This window comes from Caloenas nicobarica, chromosome 19 (genome assembly GCF_036013445.1).
Source record: "Caloenas nicobarica isolate bCalNic1 chromosome 19, bCalNic1.hap1, whole genome shotgun sequence".
In the NCBI taxonomy this organism is placed as follows: domain Eukaryota; kingdom Metazoa; phylum Chordata; class Aves; order Columbiformes; family Columbidae; genus Caloenas; species Caloenas nicobarica.
In genome coordinates this window covers 1,946,863-1,962,531 of record NC_088263.1, presented here as the reverse complement: position 1 = coordinate 1,962,531, position 15,669 = coordinate 1,946,863, and the positions used below count along the sequence as shown (strand labels likewise).

The window sequence follows — 15,669 nt, the reverse complement described above, 5'->3', positions numbered from 1 at the left end:
CCATTTCCAACAACATTTCTGCTCCCGGATTAATTCACTGACCTATGTGGTGGGGGCAGAAACACGGTGAGGCAGACAGGGTACCAGGACACGAGCCGTGCAGAAAGCCCTTTGAAGCTTCCCTGGAGTTTGTTGAGTTTGTTCTCAGAGCTGCTTATTTCTAAGAAATGGACAAAATAAATTGTTCCTCGTTGAAGCGCTCATTGGTCAGTGTTTGCTCCTGGAACACTCACGCGTGTGCCGCCCCGCCTGCTCTCCAAGGCTGTCGGATAATCCTGCGGAAAGGTCTGTTTGCAGCTCAGCTCAGGAACGCGCCTCATAACCTCAGGCAGAGCAGTTGGGTTTTGTGAGTGGTTTTCTGCTGCTTATTTCCTTGTTGCCATAATGACTCGGCTGGCTCACATCTGGAACAGCTTAACAAGCCTGTCCGAAGGGGATGTTTGTCTCTGCAGCGCCGAATTGCCCCAAACGCTGGGAATCCAGCGTAGTGGGTTTGCAGGCAGCTCACCCTCCTGGGCTGGGCAGGGCTGCTTCAAAGGTGGGTGGAATGAGCAAAAAGATGTCTGTCCCTTTTGGCAAAGACTTTCTGTTGGTCTCCTAAAGAACTGAATGGCACATTAATAGGAACAGGCGTATTGCTGAGTATAACAATTGAGACATCTCCGGTATACTGAAGACCATTGTGATGTTTCCTGTTTCTGCCGCTCACCGCACTGTGCGAAAGCAAATCAGTATAATCTGCTTTACAATGCTCTGTCTTCCTGCTTTAGAAGCCCAGCATGGCTGATGAGCACCACGCCGGCCAGCGTTTCCAGCATGGCAGGGCTGGCTTCCTCACTAAATGCTGTGGGAATTTCCAGGCGGAGGTCGGCGCCATGCTGGGATCCTGCCCCTGGGTGGGTGTGCTCGGCTTTGGGACAGAGAAGAGCGCTCTGCTCCTGTTTCGCAGCTGGACTGAGGATCTGTGGGCTGTGAGCCCCATCCCCAGCTGGGATCCTGCAAACAAGCACTTTTCATGTGCTGTTTCTTGCAGCAATTGGCTCCGAGATAGTCAGGTGCCCAGAGCATGATATATGGGGCTTCTGCCCCACCACGACTTCTCCCCACTGCCCCAAAGGCGCTGGGAGGTACCCTGGGCTTGCACCCTCCCTGGGGACTTGTGCCACAGAGGGGCACAGGCTTGTCCTTGCTCAGGAGCCAGGTCTGCATGTGCACAACAGGCTTTTTCTGTCCCTGTGTGCCCAGGTCCTGCAGCACCCTGCACCGTGAGCTCCTCTTTGGGTGCCCAATGCAGTTGCGTCCTTGCTGAGCAGATGCGAGGGGCTGGGGATCAGGGTACCTGCCCTCTCCATGGGCATTGTCACTGTCCCCTGGGCCATGCAAGGAGACTGTGGAAAGGGGCAGGACCATCTCTCTTTTCCCATCTTTTTTGACCCAACACCCAGGGTGCACCACCCAAATCCTGCAAGCAGCGGGTGTTCTCCTGGGGTGGTGCGGGGAGGGGGCAGAGCCAGGGCAGCGCTAAAAGCTGCTGTTGTGCCGGGAGTTGTGCAAGCACCGGCCCCACATATCAGCGTGGGTGTGCAGGACGAGGCTTGGCCGGCACGGGGGACACGGCCCCACAAAACTCACACCCTCCTCTTGTCTGTGCCTAGCACATGCAGCAGCCCTGGGGCAGGGACGGGTCAAGTTACGCTCAAGGAGAAGCCAGTCCCCATCACAAGCATCAGGAAGAAACTGAAATATCTTGAAGCAAGTTGTTTTTTTTTTTTTTTTCTGCTTATTTCCTTTTAGCGTTTCACTCAGTTTGGCTGAGAGTGTGTGCTGCTCAGCTGTCAAGAAAGGTGGTGGGGAACAGAGCCCTGGGTTAGCCCGGGCGGCTGCTGCTTTCCCTGCACGAGGTTGTGCCTCTCCCCTCGTCACTTGTCACTCGTGGCCTCTGGTCCACGGTGCAGGAGGTGAGCAGCACATGCCGTATGGCTCTGGAACACAGCAGACTGACCCTCTGGAGACTGGAAAAAGCTCCAGGGGAAGAAATCCCATCAAACCTGGTTTGTGCTGAAATCTGCACCCACGTCTGTCTGTTCTGGCTCTGCCGTCACTCTCCTGCCTCACCGGGGATTGGCACTGGCCAAACATGCTGCTGGGCTAGGCAGCCAGGCTCTTGTTTTCTCTCTGCAGGCAGTTATGGGTAGAAAATGGGATTTCAGCAGTTCCTTAGCCTGGGCTGGCTCCCTGTTTGTGCATCCCATGGGCACTGGGCTGCTTGGCCATGTGCAGCAGTGAGCCCTGGGGCGGACAGGAGCTGCTGGCGGTGGAGGTTGCTAATGCCAAGATTTGTAGTTCAATGGAGAGGAATTTGGAAGGGAATTAATCCTGATGGTTTTGGGCATTGTCAGGATCACAGAAGAAATAAAGAGAGGCCCAAGAGAACCAGGGTCATTCCCAGGGCTGTCGCACTCCAGTGTCACCTTTCTTTGCTGAGGGTACGTGTCTCCAGAGGGTGACGTGTTCAGCCTGGGAAAGTTGGATTAAAGTTGGATTTCCTGAGGAAAAGTGACCGAGATGTGTTGGTTGTCTGCAGTTTGCTTTGCAAGGCAGCCTGGAGAGCTTTGCTCCTGGTGCAGGGAGGAGCAGAGAGCCCAGTTGAGAGGATGAGGTGGTTTTTGTACTGCTGACCATGTGGGCCACAGAAGCAACAGAAGGGGATGGGGGACTCATGGTTTGCTGGCAGCAGGCTTAGATCCTGCCCCCAAACCCTCCCTCGAGGGGAGAAGCATGAACTGAGGGGCTCCCATGGGAGGCTTTGGCTGCTCAAGGAAAACATTCCCTGCTGGTCCTGCTGGGATTTACAAATGCATGTGCTGGAGAGCTCGGGCAGAGCCGTGGAGAGTGATGGATAGTTCCTCTGGTGCAGAGGTGGGACACAGACTCCCAGACGGGCTGTTCAGTGAGTGCTCTCGGGGTCCAGCACCGCTCCTGTGCTGGAAAGGAAGATTTGGGAGCAGTGCTGGAGCCCCAGGGCTGGGCTGCTTCCCAACCCTCATGTCACTCAGGGTGGAGCAGAGCAAAGCTCCTGAAAATACACGAGGGCTCCTGATCCACGACATCTGCAGGAACGCTCCTGCTGGGGCTGGGCTGCAGCACCCTGCTGTGTCCTGGTGTCCCCATGGTGATGTTCCAGCCCATTTTCTGCAACATACGCTAAAAATGAAGCTGGCAGCAGAGGCCTGTGCTCCCCGAAAGGGCAGCTGGAAGGGGATGTCCTGCAAATGGCTCCAGGCCATTGCGCTTCTTCCTGGGTTTCACATCACCAGGCAGTGACTCAAGAGGCATCCCAGTCCCTCAATGGGTCACAGCTCTTATCTTGACATTTGAGTTGCTGCCTGAAGAATTGCTGTCCCCTGGGGAACAGGGTGTTTCCACCGCTGCACAGAGCCTGTTCGCATCGTTAGTGCGGCTCCGGCTGTTGAAGTGAAGCAGAGCTTGTGCTGACACCGCCTTGAATAGGATCTGCGGCTGTGCCCAAGCTGCAGAGCTGATCTCATGTTGGAGATAATGACATTAAAAGGGTTATGAAAGCTGCGTGCTACCAAGGGCAAAGCTGGTGCAGGGCATGCTTGTGCAAAGGAGCAAGCTGGTTCCAGGAGATGGCATGTGAGTTGGGGTGACCCTGTGGCAGCTTCACAGAATCACAGAACAGTTTGGGTTGAAGGGACCTCCCCAGCTCCCCCAGTGCCCCCCTGCCATGAGCAGGGACATCTGCACCAGCTCAGGTTGCTCAGAGCCCCGTCCAGCCTGGCCTGGGATGTCTCCAGGGATGGTTCAGCCACCACCTCTCTGGCCAACCTGGGCCAGGCTCTCACCACCCTCATGTCCTCCTGCGAGGCTGATGTGTGCCAGCAGCTGGCTTCCCTTGGGGCTGGGGACCCTCATGTCTCACCAGCAGGGATCAAAGACGAGGACAAATCTTCAGGAATGCCTTTTTGTTGGGCACAGGGAGTGCCAGGCCTGCAATAACCAGCCTGGTGGGGCAGCTGGAGGGTACCACGTCCCCTGGGACAGCTGGCAGCAGGATGGGGAGCTGACCTGGGCTGCTCCGTGATTTAACAAGACATGGATCGCAGTGTTGGTCATTGCTTTGCCTCCAGCACCGCCTCCTTTCCCAAAGCTGTGGAAGTGCAGGTCCCTTGGCCAGGTCTCCAGAGCGGTGCCAGGCTGGTGGGAGCTTGGGAGGTTTGTCCTCAGCCCGATGGAGCCGGATGAGCTCTGCCCCATGTCAACTGCTCCACACCACCCTGGGATGCAGCTCCATCTTCCCGGAGAGACACTGACCCCAACTGTGACCCCAGCCACGGGCACTGATGGAGGCCGGGACAGACGGCCCTAGACAGAGCTACCACCAGCCCTACCAAAGGCTGGGAAGGACCGAGGACGTCTGAATGGGAGCTGCTCTGCTCAGAGCTCAGCATCCGCAGAGCTGAGATGTGGAGAGACCCGGCCCCGTGCCCAGGATGGCTGTGCGGGCTCTGCAGGGCCCCCGCCGCTCCCGGGAAAGAATCGGGCTGCATGTGCCGGGGCAGGTCGGGCAGAAGAGCCCGTGCGAGGCCTCTGGATGAAACAAACCTTCGTGCAAAAGGACAAACCCAAAGGAGAACCCGCGATGGCGCAGCAAGCCCACGCAGGATGCCGGGGCCCTGCAGATGCAGCACACAGCACTGCCAGGTCACCGCCTGGTACTGCGGGATGACAACAATAAATATTCATTAATCGCTGTCTCTCAGTCAGTTCCTCTGCCAGTGTCTTTCCTTGCAGAAATGCACTTGTAGCTTAATTTTGATGTTATTTTTTCTTCTTTATAGGTTCAGAAGATCGGAAATTCTGCATCCTTTACCTCGCAGAGGTGAGTGCTGCTGTTTTGCAAAATAACTTTCTAGTGGGAGCTGAACATGTGCTAACAACCCTGATCCTTTCTGCTGGGGCAAGGACCACTGAACAGGCTGATTTTAACTGCCTTTTTAACTAATTTGCTAGAGGTCTGGAAAGGACTGCAGCCAGAATTCTGTCTGTAGCCAGAATGTGTCAGTAAGAAGCTGCTAAAAGGAGTTGGTGAACTGGGAGGCTGGGCAAGATGGAGCCAGGTTTGCTTTTCCTCTTCTCCACCCCTGGCGCAGTAGGTGGATCTTCCTCCCTACGTCTCATTTTCGATTTATCTTGGGGTTCTTTCGCCTGGGGGCAGATTTCCTTGCTGCCTGTTTTGTCTTTGTTTTAGGCATCTTGCTTTTCTTGTATTCAAGCACCCAGGCTTGAAGCCCTCAAATAAAATCAGGAAGCTCAATTTAAAAGACATATAATTGTAGCTCTAAAAACACACGTGGCTGGTGCGTGGCTAAATGCTCTAAACAGATTTGTGATCACTTAGACATTGGCACAGTTAGTTTTGTGTCATGAAGCAGCCAAGGAGACTGCAAAATTGGTTCGTGGTGACTGGACCTCCTTAATCGTTGAACGCTGTGGTTTTTCTTTCCTTTTCCAGTGACTTTACCATCTTCCTGGTTTCAAGGCCTTGTATTTTCAGGGTGGAAATTTGGATTTGTGAAAGATTCCCCAGGGCACGGAGGAGAAAGGCAAATGTTGCTCAGCAGCACCGCGAAATAATAAGCTATTGTGAAAGTTGGATGCAAACGTTCAGAATGAAAGTTATTCACCTTGAGTGGCTGGGATTCAGGCCAAGGCACAACTCGCTGCGTACCCATGGGCTGAGGAGTTCCCTCTCATGTTTCCCTCTTGTTCCTTCCTCGTCTCCTCTGTTTCTTCCCGGGGCGGTGGGGCAGGAGCTGCCTCCTCGGGGGTTTGCTCAGCATCACGTCAGACTCGCGTGATCTCTCCCTGCCTGGCCGATCCTGTGCCGTCACATGGAGACGCTACGATGGGTGTTGGGCAGTGACACCCGACAGCGCGGTGAGGCATTCTGGCATTTTCTCCTGCATTTGGAAAAATGCACTTGGAGCCTGACGTGGAATTTAGAAGCTTTGGGCTGAGTCGAAGTGACTGAAAGAGAACTGGCTGCGTTTCATGAGATCTTGAGAGGTGAAGACTTGTCTTTGTCAAGATGAAATGAAGTGCTGAGCTTTCTTCTGATGGGCTTAAATGGCTCTCACAGCTCTGGTGACTGAGATCTGCGGCATCCGCTGCAGCTGGAGTGTAGCAGTTGTATAGAAAACGTGAAACATTTGCTTTATGATGTGTGTGCTCCCCCATAGAGGACAGTAGGTCTGGACTGGCCACACTTCCAGGCTTCTGCAAACCCCTTTTTGTTCCTTCTGTCTGCCCAGGGTATTTTGGAGCAGGTTGCAAGTGGAGAAGGAGCTTTCCGTGTGTCTGCCAGAGCCCTGTACAGCAGGAGCAGCTGCTCACACGCTGTGCTGTGCCAGCCTGTGGCTTTCAGGTGACATCAGGGCAGCTCCCGGCCCAAAGGCAGCATCCAGCTGGGCAGGACATTCCCTCCTGGACCCCCCAGAATTGCTGATGCCGGTGTCTGCACTGAGCTGGGGAGATCAGGCTGATGGGAGATCCTGCCTGCGAGTTGGGGGTGATTCTCCAGCTGGGTCTTTGTTGCAAGGAAGGGAGAAAGTGGCTTTTTTGTGTGTGCTGCGAGTACGTAGCACAGATAGAAGCAGCTTCAAGGGCAAGGGGACAGTTGCACTTTGAGCCATAAGTCTTGTCAGACTGTCCAGCCGTGGGCAATTTTGGTTCAAAAGGGGAAGCTGAGGCACAGAGCTGGGGACGTGGCTGTGAGTCAGCAGTGGGGACGGTGCTTCCCGACTTCCCCACGGCTCTTCTGGGAAACGGTGACCTGCAAGTCCCAGTCCTGAGGGCCGTGTGGAGGGGGGACCAGGCTGCAGGGACACAGGCTGGTGGTTAAAGCATGAGAGCAGATATCTCTGACTTTTGCAGTGCGGGGATCATGTGGCTCAGTGACCTGTCCTCGGTGGAGACCGACCTCAAGTGAACAGCAATAGGCTCTGAAATGCTGGGATGCTGCCATGGGTACCAGCCTGGGAGCTTTTAAGCATCTTTTTTTCCTGCAGGGAAGCTCAGAAGAGAGTCACCTTCAGGTCATATCTCTTTTCTTCTTTGCGTTCACTTTTTGGGAGCAAAGCTTTAGATACAGGGTTGTGGGGGCGTCACCAGGAGGTTTTGAGCCTTGGCAGCCTGTGGCAGGGAGGGGACAGTCCCTCTCAAGGCATTCCTGCAGGCTGGCTGCACACCGGGGCATTGTGGGAGGCTTGGATGCTGCTGGGAGCATCCGTTTGGGGTGTTCAGGTTATTTTTGCAGCAGGATAGGTTCAAGGCATGGCCTGCTGTCAGATGGCAGCTGGGATTTGGGCCCGGTGAAATGGCATTCTTGTGTTTCAGTGGCATGTGGGGCTGTTGGGGGTCTCTGGGCAAGCCCCGCGTGACTCTCCCCATTGCCTGATGGACATGATGTCCTGGCTGTGTCACCTTCTGCCCTGGTACAAGGCTCATCCTCCTTCCCGACTGTGGGAATCAGAGGGTTTCCCCTGCGAGGACGGCTTCCCGGGCAGAGGGGCTGGCTGTGCTTTGGGGCTGAGCTCAGGCTGGGGGGGCTTGGGGGACACCCCTGACGGGGTACTGGCCTGGGGACACTCCTGGTACCATCGGGGTCCCAGCGATGTGGTGTGTCTGGGTCCTACGGGCAGATGTGACTGTCCCACCCCCTGCTCCCCAGTTTAAGAAGGACAAGGAATTACTGGAGAGAGTCCAGTGGAGGGACACAAAGATGCTGAGGGGTCTGGAACATCTTTCTGATGAGGAGACACTGAGAGAGCTGGGGCTGTTCAGCTGGAGAAGAGAAGCTGGGAGGGATCTGATCAATGTGATCAATATCTCAGGGTGGGTGTCAGAGGATGGAGCAGACTCTGTTCAGTGGTGCCCAACAACAGGGTGAGGGGCAACGGGCACAGACTGAAACACAGGAGGCTCCATCTGAACACGAGACATTCAAACCCGCCTGGACCGACCTGTGTGATCTGCTCTGGTGACCCTGCGTTAGCAGGGGCTGGACTGGATGGTCTCCAGAGGTCCTTGCAACCCCAACCAGGCTGGGATTCTGTGTCTGCTGTGGCAGCTAAGAAAGGTTTGTGTAAGGATGCATTAGGGAGGGATGCGTGTGTGGACGTGGCTTTTTTTCCTGTGTCACCCTGAGGGGTCTCTCTCCTGTCCTGCTCCATCCCTGGCCTTGCCACTGGCAGTTTACCCCACCGGGAGCCTCTTCTGGCTCAGCTCCACCTCTTGGTCCTCTCTGGTGTGGAGACGATGGGTCTGTGGAGGTTTGGTGATCATCATCCGAGCTCTTCTGTCACCATGACATGGGCAGACCCATCCCTTGCGCTGCTGTGATGGGGCTGGGAGGTTGGTAGAAGCTCTCGTGCTGCAGTTTCTTACCCACAAATCATCTGCAACGAGCAGTTAATGTGTTTAGAGCTGCTGCGAGTTGAAAGGGAGCGCACGGGGCCGGGCTGACTGCATTTACTGCGGGAACAACTCTTTGCCAAAGCCTTCAGCTGCCGTCTCCTGCTCCTTCTCATCTGGAAGGTTTGTGAGTAATATTCTGACCCATAAGGTCACACTTTTGCATTCGGATCTGGCATGATCCAAAATAGAAGTGTCTGTGAGTTGCTTAGTTTATTTTAAACAAGAAAGAAAATTCCAACTTTCAGGGAAACTGGAGTGTCATAAAAAAGCTGCTGCTGGTCATCCTGTCTAATCACGTGTAAATAAATCACTCCACAGAGTTTAAGTCCTGTGCATTCTGGTTATATACAGTTGGAGAGCAAACAGTGATCTTTATAGCCCAGTGTAGCAGAAGGGGCGTTTATTTTACAGGCTCTTCAGAATATGAAATGCCGTGTTTGGAGGTCCTGAGTGTAGGTGGCCCCAATCCTGGTGGGACACGTGGCCTCCTGGAAGGGGAAGGGCTAAATCGAGGTTGGCGTTGGAAAGAACGCAGCAATAGTGGAAGCTTCCCCACTGAGGTGTCCGTTCCTGGTGGTTTTGTTCCTCGTGGTGGTCATGGGGTAACTGCGATAGTCACAGTGCATAAACCAGCCAGGATTTTGGAAGTGAAGGTGCAACGTTTTGATCTGAGGAATGTGTGTGTTCCTGGAAGCTTGTTTAATCTGTATATTTGCCAAGTGGAATGTGAAAAAGTGCTTGCAAACCTAGTTTAGTCTATGTTTCACTTCAGTATTTCAAATCCAAATGAAACAGTTTAAAGTCAGTTGTTCAGATCTCACCTGTGAAAACTTTGGGCCGATTCAGTGTGAACCTGTGTTTCTGCACCCCAGAGAATTTGGGGTGTGGGGGTTTGGCCACGTTTGCCCCCGCCCGTTCCCTGCAGGGCACAGACACCTCCTGCGATGGAAGCTGTAAAACATTTGCTGTGTGGTGGGAATTGGTGGCCTCACCAGGAACCAGCCTGGGGATGGGAACATGGTCCAGGGCTGAATTCACACCCTTCCCAGCTCTGGAAATATCCTATTGATAGGAAACTACAGATGACCGGTTTATTGCATTGTTAGAAGTTTGTGATTCGAACCCGACATCTTCAGACCGAATTGACTTAAAAATCGAATAGCTCAGTAAGTTTTTCATTTGAAAAGCACTAGCAAAATTGATCTTTCTCTCTGGAAGTTTTCATTTGTGGACATTGGAGTTTCTTTGGGGAAACTGCTCCAACAGAAAATCTTTCCAGTAGCAACTCCTTGGCCTGCTGTGATGGGAACACTTACAGACCCCAGTGAATTGATGCTTCTGGGTCTGTGCTTGATCTTGTTTTGCCTTGGAGATGTGCATCCGAACTCTGCATGGGAGATCCTCCAGACAGGTGTCAGAGAAGTGACACTGTCCCCCATTGTCCCCCCTTGTCCCATGCCCTGGCTCTCTGCAGACCCATCCCTGCATCCTTGAGCTGTGTCCTGGCTGCTGCCAAGGGTGCGATTTGAACAAATGCTCTTTAAAATGAACCAGTACTGTAGTGAAGGCCAATATTGTAGCTTGTATAAATGTGCTTAACTCCATAGTCTTCACTTGGTCTATAACAGAATTAATGGCCCGAAGTGTTCTTTGTCACTCCCAGGACGGAGCGTGACTAATTGAATGCTCTTAGCAATGTGGCATTGCCCATTTCTGTTCTGCAGGAAAAGAGCGAGGAGAACCGAGGTTCCCATCTCCCTACAGGGGATGTGAGTGCTGGAAAATCAGTTTGCGGATGGTACAGAGGAAGTTAAGGCTCAGGGACACACTGTGGCTTGGTGGATATTATGCATCTAGGTAATTTTGAAGTCAGCTCTTCTGGACATGTCATCAGAAGAGTTTGCAAGGAGCTTTTTTGGGGCACTGTCGTGGCAGATCTAGAGGACACTGAGGCAGGTGTTTTGGTGATAGGGAAAAAGGCAAAAGAACTGACCAGGAGCTGACATCAAACCTGCCCGACCAAGTGAACACCTAAGATGAATTTGTTTAGTAAAGACCTTAAAGTAATTATTAATAAATAAAGAGTACAGATGGAGCACAGCTAGAGCAAATGTCCTCCCAGGCACTTGGCTTGATGTGACACAACACTTGGCCTGAAAATCTAGAAAGACGTGAAATCGCTGTGGTGCTTAATAAATAGTTAAAAGCTCTGGTCTGAAACCTCAACATCATCATTTGTGAGTATTGCTCTGCTTGGGAAGCCTTGGCTCTTGCTTAATTGCAAAGTCATCATTGACATGGTAGAAAACAGCAACTCATGACTGATTAAGTGTGCGTATGACTTGAAATTTGGAGAAGTAGGAGATGATAAGGAGGATAGCTCAGCGATAGAGCAGTGAGGGTTAGTTGGTAAGGTGGGTGAAAGCTGATGATGTGTTTTAATGTGATGGTGGAGAAAAGAGAAATTGTACGCACAGGTCTGTGAGGGTCAGAAGTGACTGATACAACCTTGTTGGGGGGAGAAAAATCAGCAGCCGTGATCTCCTGCAGCAGAAAGACGCCATCAGTAATGATAAAAGTGTGGGACTCAGTCAACTTTCCCATTCCTTTGTTCTCTGACATCAAAGTCACAGCCAGCAGACTTGCATTTTGTGTTGGATTTGTTTCCAGCTGAAATGGGATGGTTTTGGCAGGGGACCAAAGCAAAGGAAGTTTTTCCCCTTTTCCCGTTTCCCAGCATTAAGGAAGATCTGCTGCCCTTGGCTGGGCTCTGCTGTTGTGGTTTCCCAACCCCATCCTGGTTACTCTGCTCCCTGCGAGATGTCTGATCCCTCCTTTGCAGAAGCTCCATTGATATTTTGGTTCTTAAGTACAGGAGAATACCAACAAAATGCATTGGTAAAAAGGCCAGTTTAGAGACATGAGCTCAGAAAAACCTCAAGGCTGGGAATGAGACCTGGAGCCACGAGTTGTACCCAGATCTGTCCCCAAAGCCCCCAGCACAACCCACTTAAGGAGGGTTTAACTGCAAAAAAACCCGGTGATTTAGGAATCCCTCAACCTCACTCTGACACAAAATCCCGAATTTGGTGCTCTGACAGTCACCCTGCAGATGCCAGAGCACTGTAGGGTGGAGGTGCAGTGGGTTTGGAATTCCTGGTAAGAGAAAATCAAGTGTCAGCTGCATCGGGCGCTGTGGGTGGGTGGGAGGAGGTGGAAGAGAGAAGCGTTTGTCTGTGAAGTGGACTGTGTGCTGTGTTGAAATTGTATCTCAATTTGTTCTAATGCGTAATAGGGAAATAGATTATATTTGCCAGATCTGTGGGCTGTTAGTTGTCAGATGGGCTCATCCTGCCGCAGCAGGTGAAAGATCCTCTGGACTGTGGTGGAGACGGTACCACAGACAAGGTTAGAAGTGTCGGGATCAGTCAAGTAGAGCAAAATCCAGACACAGCCCTTGCTGCTGCTCTCACCCGTTTCATCACCTGGATTTGAAGCACACAGAGACCATGAAGTCCATTCCTCTGCTTTCCTCTTGCTGCTCCCACTCCCGTCCAGCCTGGGGACTCCTTCTCCCCCAGCTGTGCTGCTGATGCTGCTCAGGAGATGTCACCAAATGAAAAATCCTTCCCTGCTCTCTGATATTTCCTTCGCTTCCTGCATGTCTTGCCAGCAGTGGCTCATTTCTGGGATGCTGAGAGGTTCACCGGGCAGGGCTGTGTCCTGTGCATCGCTGTGAGTCACCCAGCTGGGATAAAAGCTGGATGCTCTGTCTGCACACACCGAATCCCTCTGCCATCACACCTGCAGCGACCTGCAGCGACAGCTTCGCTCTTCCCTGAAAATAGGTTTCCATTTTCCTCCATCCAAAGAATGATTGGTCACAGCCCCTGGATTTCTCTGTGTGTGATGTCAAGAAGTCTGAGCTGCTGCCTGTGCAGCCTGTTGCCAGATGAGCCACTTAAGGACAACCTGCAGCCCTGCAAAAGCAGACCGAGCCCTGTGTCCTCCTTGGCTGCTCCAAAGCAGATGGAAGAGGTTCTTCAGGCTGGCTTTTCCTCCTGGAGGCTCAGCACCCTTCAGGCTGTGACATGATGCTCCCATGGAATCACTCCTCCTTCTTCTCTCTCCTTAGCAGCAGCATTGAAGTGCAACAGGATCAGCCAGCCTGGGGTGAGCTGGAGTCACTGCTGTCTCCACACCCCAAAGCAGCAGCTCTGTTTTGCTGTCTTGGTGCTTCTCCCAGTCCATGGGTGTCTGTAGGACAATGAAAACCCATTTCCGAAGAGCCAGCCCTGGGTGTCTCGAGGAAGGATGGGCGCATCTATCCTTCACCTTCATCTAAAGAGTCTCCCTGGCCTGAAAACAACCCACCCAGCAAGGATCTGTGCTTCTCCGTGGAGGTTGCTGTGCCCTGCAAAAGGCAGCTCCATGCACAGCATCTGCTCAAGCAGCCATGAGATCCCATCGCCTTTTGGTCATCCCAGCTCTCAACAGGGCCCCTGCTGGTACTACCAGGGTTTGCTTTTTAGGCACCACCAGCGTGCCCAGCCATCCAAAATCCACAGGAAGAGCCGTGGTCCCCATGGCCCCCCCAGCACAGCTTCGCACGGGAGCAAACTGAACTTTCTCATCAGACCTTGCTCTGTGGGTTATGAAATAACCGGCCAGCGGTTGCCTGTGTTTTCTGCACAGGATATTCCCAGGGCTTGCTGTTTCGCCGGTGGAAGGTTTGCTCTGCGATTTAAAAGCTATTGTAGTCTGGAGCCCGTTTCCGAGGTACTTCCCCTCTGGGATCTCTGCGGGGTTTGGTCATGGACCAACGCTCTGAATGTTGGAGGCCAGGGCAGAGCTGGGCTGTGAGCCCTGTCCCTGAACCGCTTCCCGAGAAACCCTGCGGAGGAGAGGAGCCTGGGGAAAATGTTAATATCTCAAGAGTGGGTGTCAACACTTACGTTCCATCTCAACATGAGGAGAAACTTCTTTGCTGGGAGGTGCCAGAGCCTGGACCAGGCTGCCCAGAGCGGGTGCGCAGTCTCCTTCTCTGGAGACATTCAAACCCGCCTGGCCCGACCTGTGTGATCTGCTCTGGTGACCCCGCGTGAGCAGGGGTTGGGCTGGGGGATCTACAGAGGTCCCTGCAACCCAACCAGGCTGTGAAAGGAGCAGAAGTGCATCCCCTGGTCTGTGGGGAGGAACATCCACCCAAGGACCTGACCACCCCTGGGCACACGTCTGCGAGGACGAGCTGGGGAGGCGGCAGTGAGACGAGGGCAACCCCAAGCTCAAGGCTTTGGAGATGTCAGGCCGAGTTTGGCTCATCATTATTATTATATCTTGGCTTTGCCGTGGCATGTGAAGCCACACTTGTGTGCCAGATGCTGCGGTGCTGGGTCCTGCACAGCAGGACATGGCTGCAGCGCTGGGTGTTGGTGTGTAGGGTTACGGTCCCTCCTGCACTGTGGTGCTGTTCTCCAGGAGGCCCCTGACTGATCGATGGGCTACAGAGCCAACAGTCCCCCTTTGGCTGGTGTCTGCTGGGGTGACCAGGAGCTCTGCCTGGCCTGTCACCTGCCCATGGGTGCTGTGGGGCTGGGTCTCGCCCTGGGGGAGCATCTGCAGGGCTGAGCTTTCCCCATGCAGCAAAAGAGACCTTTTCCTGCAGATAATCCTGGGCTGTACCAGGGCCCATTAGGGGCTCGTGTTGGCTTGTCTGGGCCTCCTCTGTGACACAGACCCTGTGTTTTCCTCCTGCTCCCCCACGGGCAGCATGGCTCACAGATGTCATAGAATGTCACAGGCAGCCCTGGCCTGGGGTCTCGTGCTGCTGCAGGGTCTGGTGTGGACCCGCAGGCTCACCAGGGCCTCCCGCGCCAGCCGGCACCCAACATCTGCAATAACATGTTATTTCAAACACTGGCTGAAGGCAGTCAGAAAGCAACTGGCAGCCACTTCAGTCGCTCGCTTTATCTGGTCGCAAACGCCCCCTTCACGCCATCTGCATCCTCCTTTCCCAGCACTGCGAGATTAAGCCCTGTTTTCTCTTCGTAAATATTGGCAGGCGAAGCGGCAGCCTCCCTGAAGGAAAACAATAGCGGGGAGGCCGGTTCCCAGAGCGATCCCAAGCGAGGAGCTTGCGCAGGGCACGGCTCGGCCCGGCGTTCACCGGCCTCTGCTGCAGCCCTGGTGCTCGGTCCCCTGGCTGGGACTGGGCTCAGGGGACACGTGTCACCGGTAGAGCTTTATCCTGTATATTGGTCTGTCCTTCCCCCGTCTGCCCTCTGTCTGTCTGGATCGCAAAGGACTTTGCAAGCAGGAGCCTGTGCTGTAGAGGCAACCGGTGGGTGCTCAGCCCACAACACACGGTTGCACGTTATTTGGGGGGAGCAGGTTGATGGCAAAGGGGGAAACAGAGCTCTTCCCTTGGGAAATGTGGGTTGGAGAGGTTAAATATCACTGTGAAGGAATAAAATGCTGAGATCCCTGCTGCTGTAGCACAGAAATGATAGTAAAATATGTACAGATTAGATAAATGCAATTCTGGCTGTTCATGTGCCTCCTCAGCCTTGCCCACAATACCCAGGACACATCTGGGTGGTGACTTTCTCCTCTGCCTTTTGGACCAGAGGGCAATCTCCTCTCCTGGCTTTGATATTCCCAGGCGGTAGGGGCCGAGCAGTCTTGCTGGCTGAGCCTGACTGGGAGGGGGGCACTTTGCTCTCAATAGCATCGCTTGATGCTCAATTCAATCAAAGAGATGGGGACTATAATCGAATCAGTGAGGGGCTGCAGAGTGGGGGTAGGTGAGCTGTGCATCCGTCACGAGCCAGGGGGATATGAGACGCCCTTGGAATTGCTTTCAGCCTTGCTCCCGGGAGCTGCAGCAGCTCGGTGGGGGCAGCATGTGTGGTGGTCATGGCACTGGGCTCCTCGCAGCTGCGCTGGGGTCTTTGGGGCTCTGCTGAGCCCTTGCTGTCATTCACTTCTGGCCCCAAGTGTCAGTGGGGAAATGACAGTGTGGATTTCCAACCCGGCAGATCGGTACTTGTCCTCTCCTACCAAAGCAGAAACGCTGAGGTCCCTTCCCAGGGACCAGTGGGTATCTCAGTGGTACAGGCTGGTGATCTATTGGCCATGGGGCTGGGGGAGACCGAGACGTCTGTGGTGGGG

General features: G+C 53.7%; 1 protein-coding gene across 2 annotated transcripts in view; it reads left to right on the top strand.

The window, feature by feature from the left end:
- The window catches only part of RGS3 (regulator of G protein signaling 3), an 87,066-nt gene that overhangs the window by 44,373 nt on the left and 27,024 nt on the right, over nucleotides 1-15,669 (top strand). For both annotated transcript variants that reach the window (XM_065648501.1, XM_065648498.1), the window contains one exon: nucleotides 4,863-4,903. In XM_065648501.1, coding sequence (XP_065504573.1) covers nucleotides 4,863-4,903 — 41 coding nt within the window. The remainder of the gene's footprint in view (nucleotides 1-4,862; nucleotides 4,904-15,669) is intronic.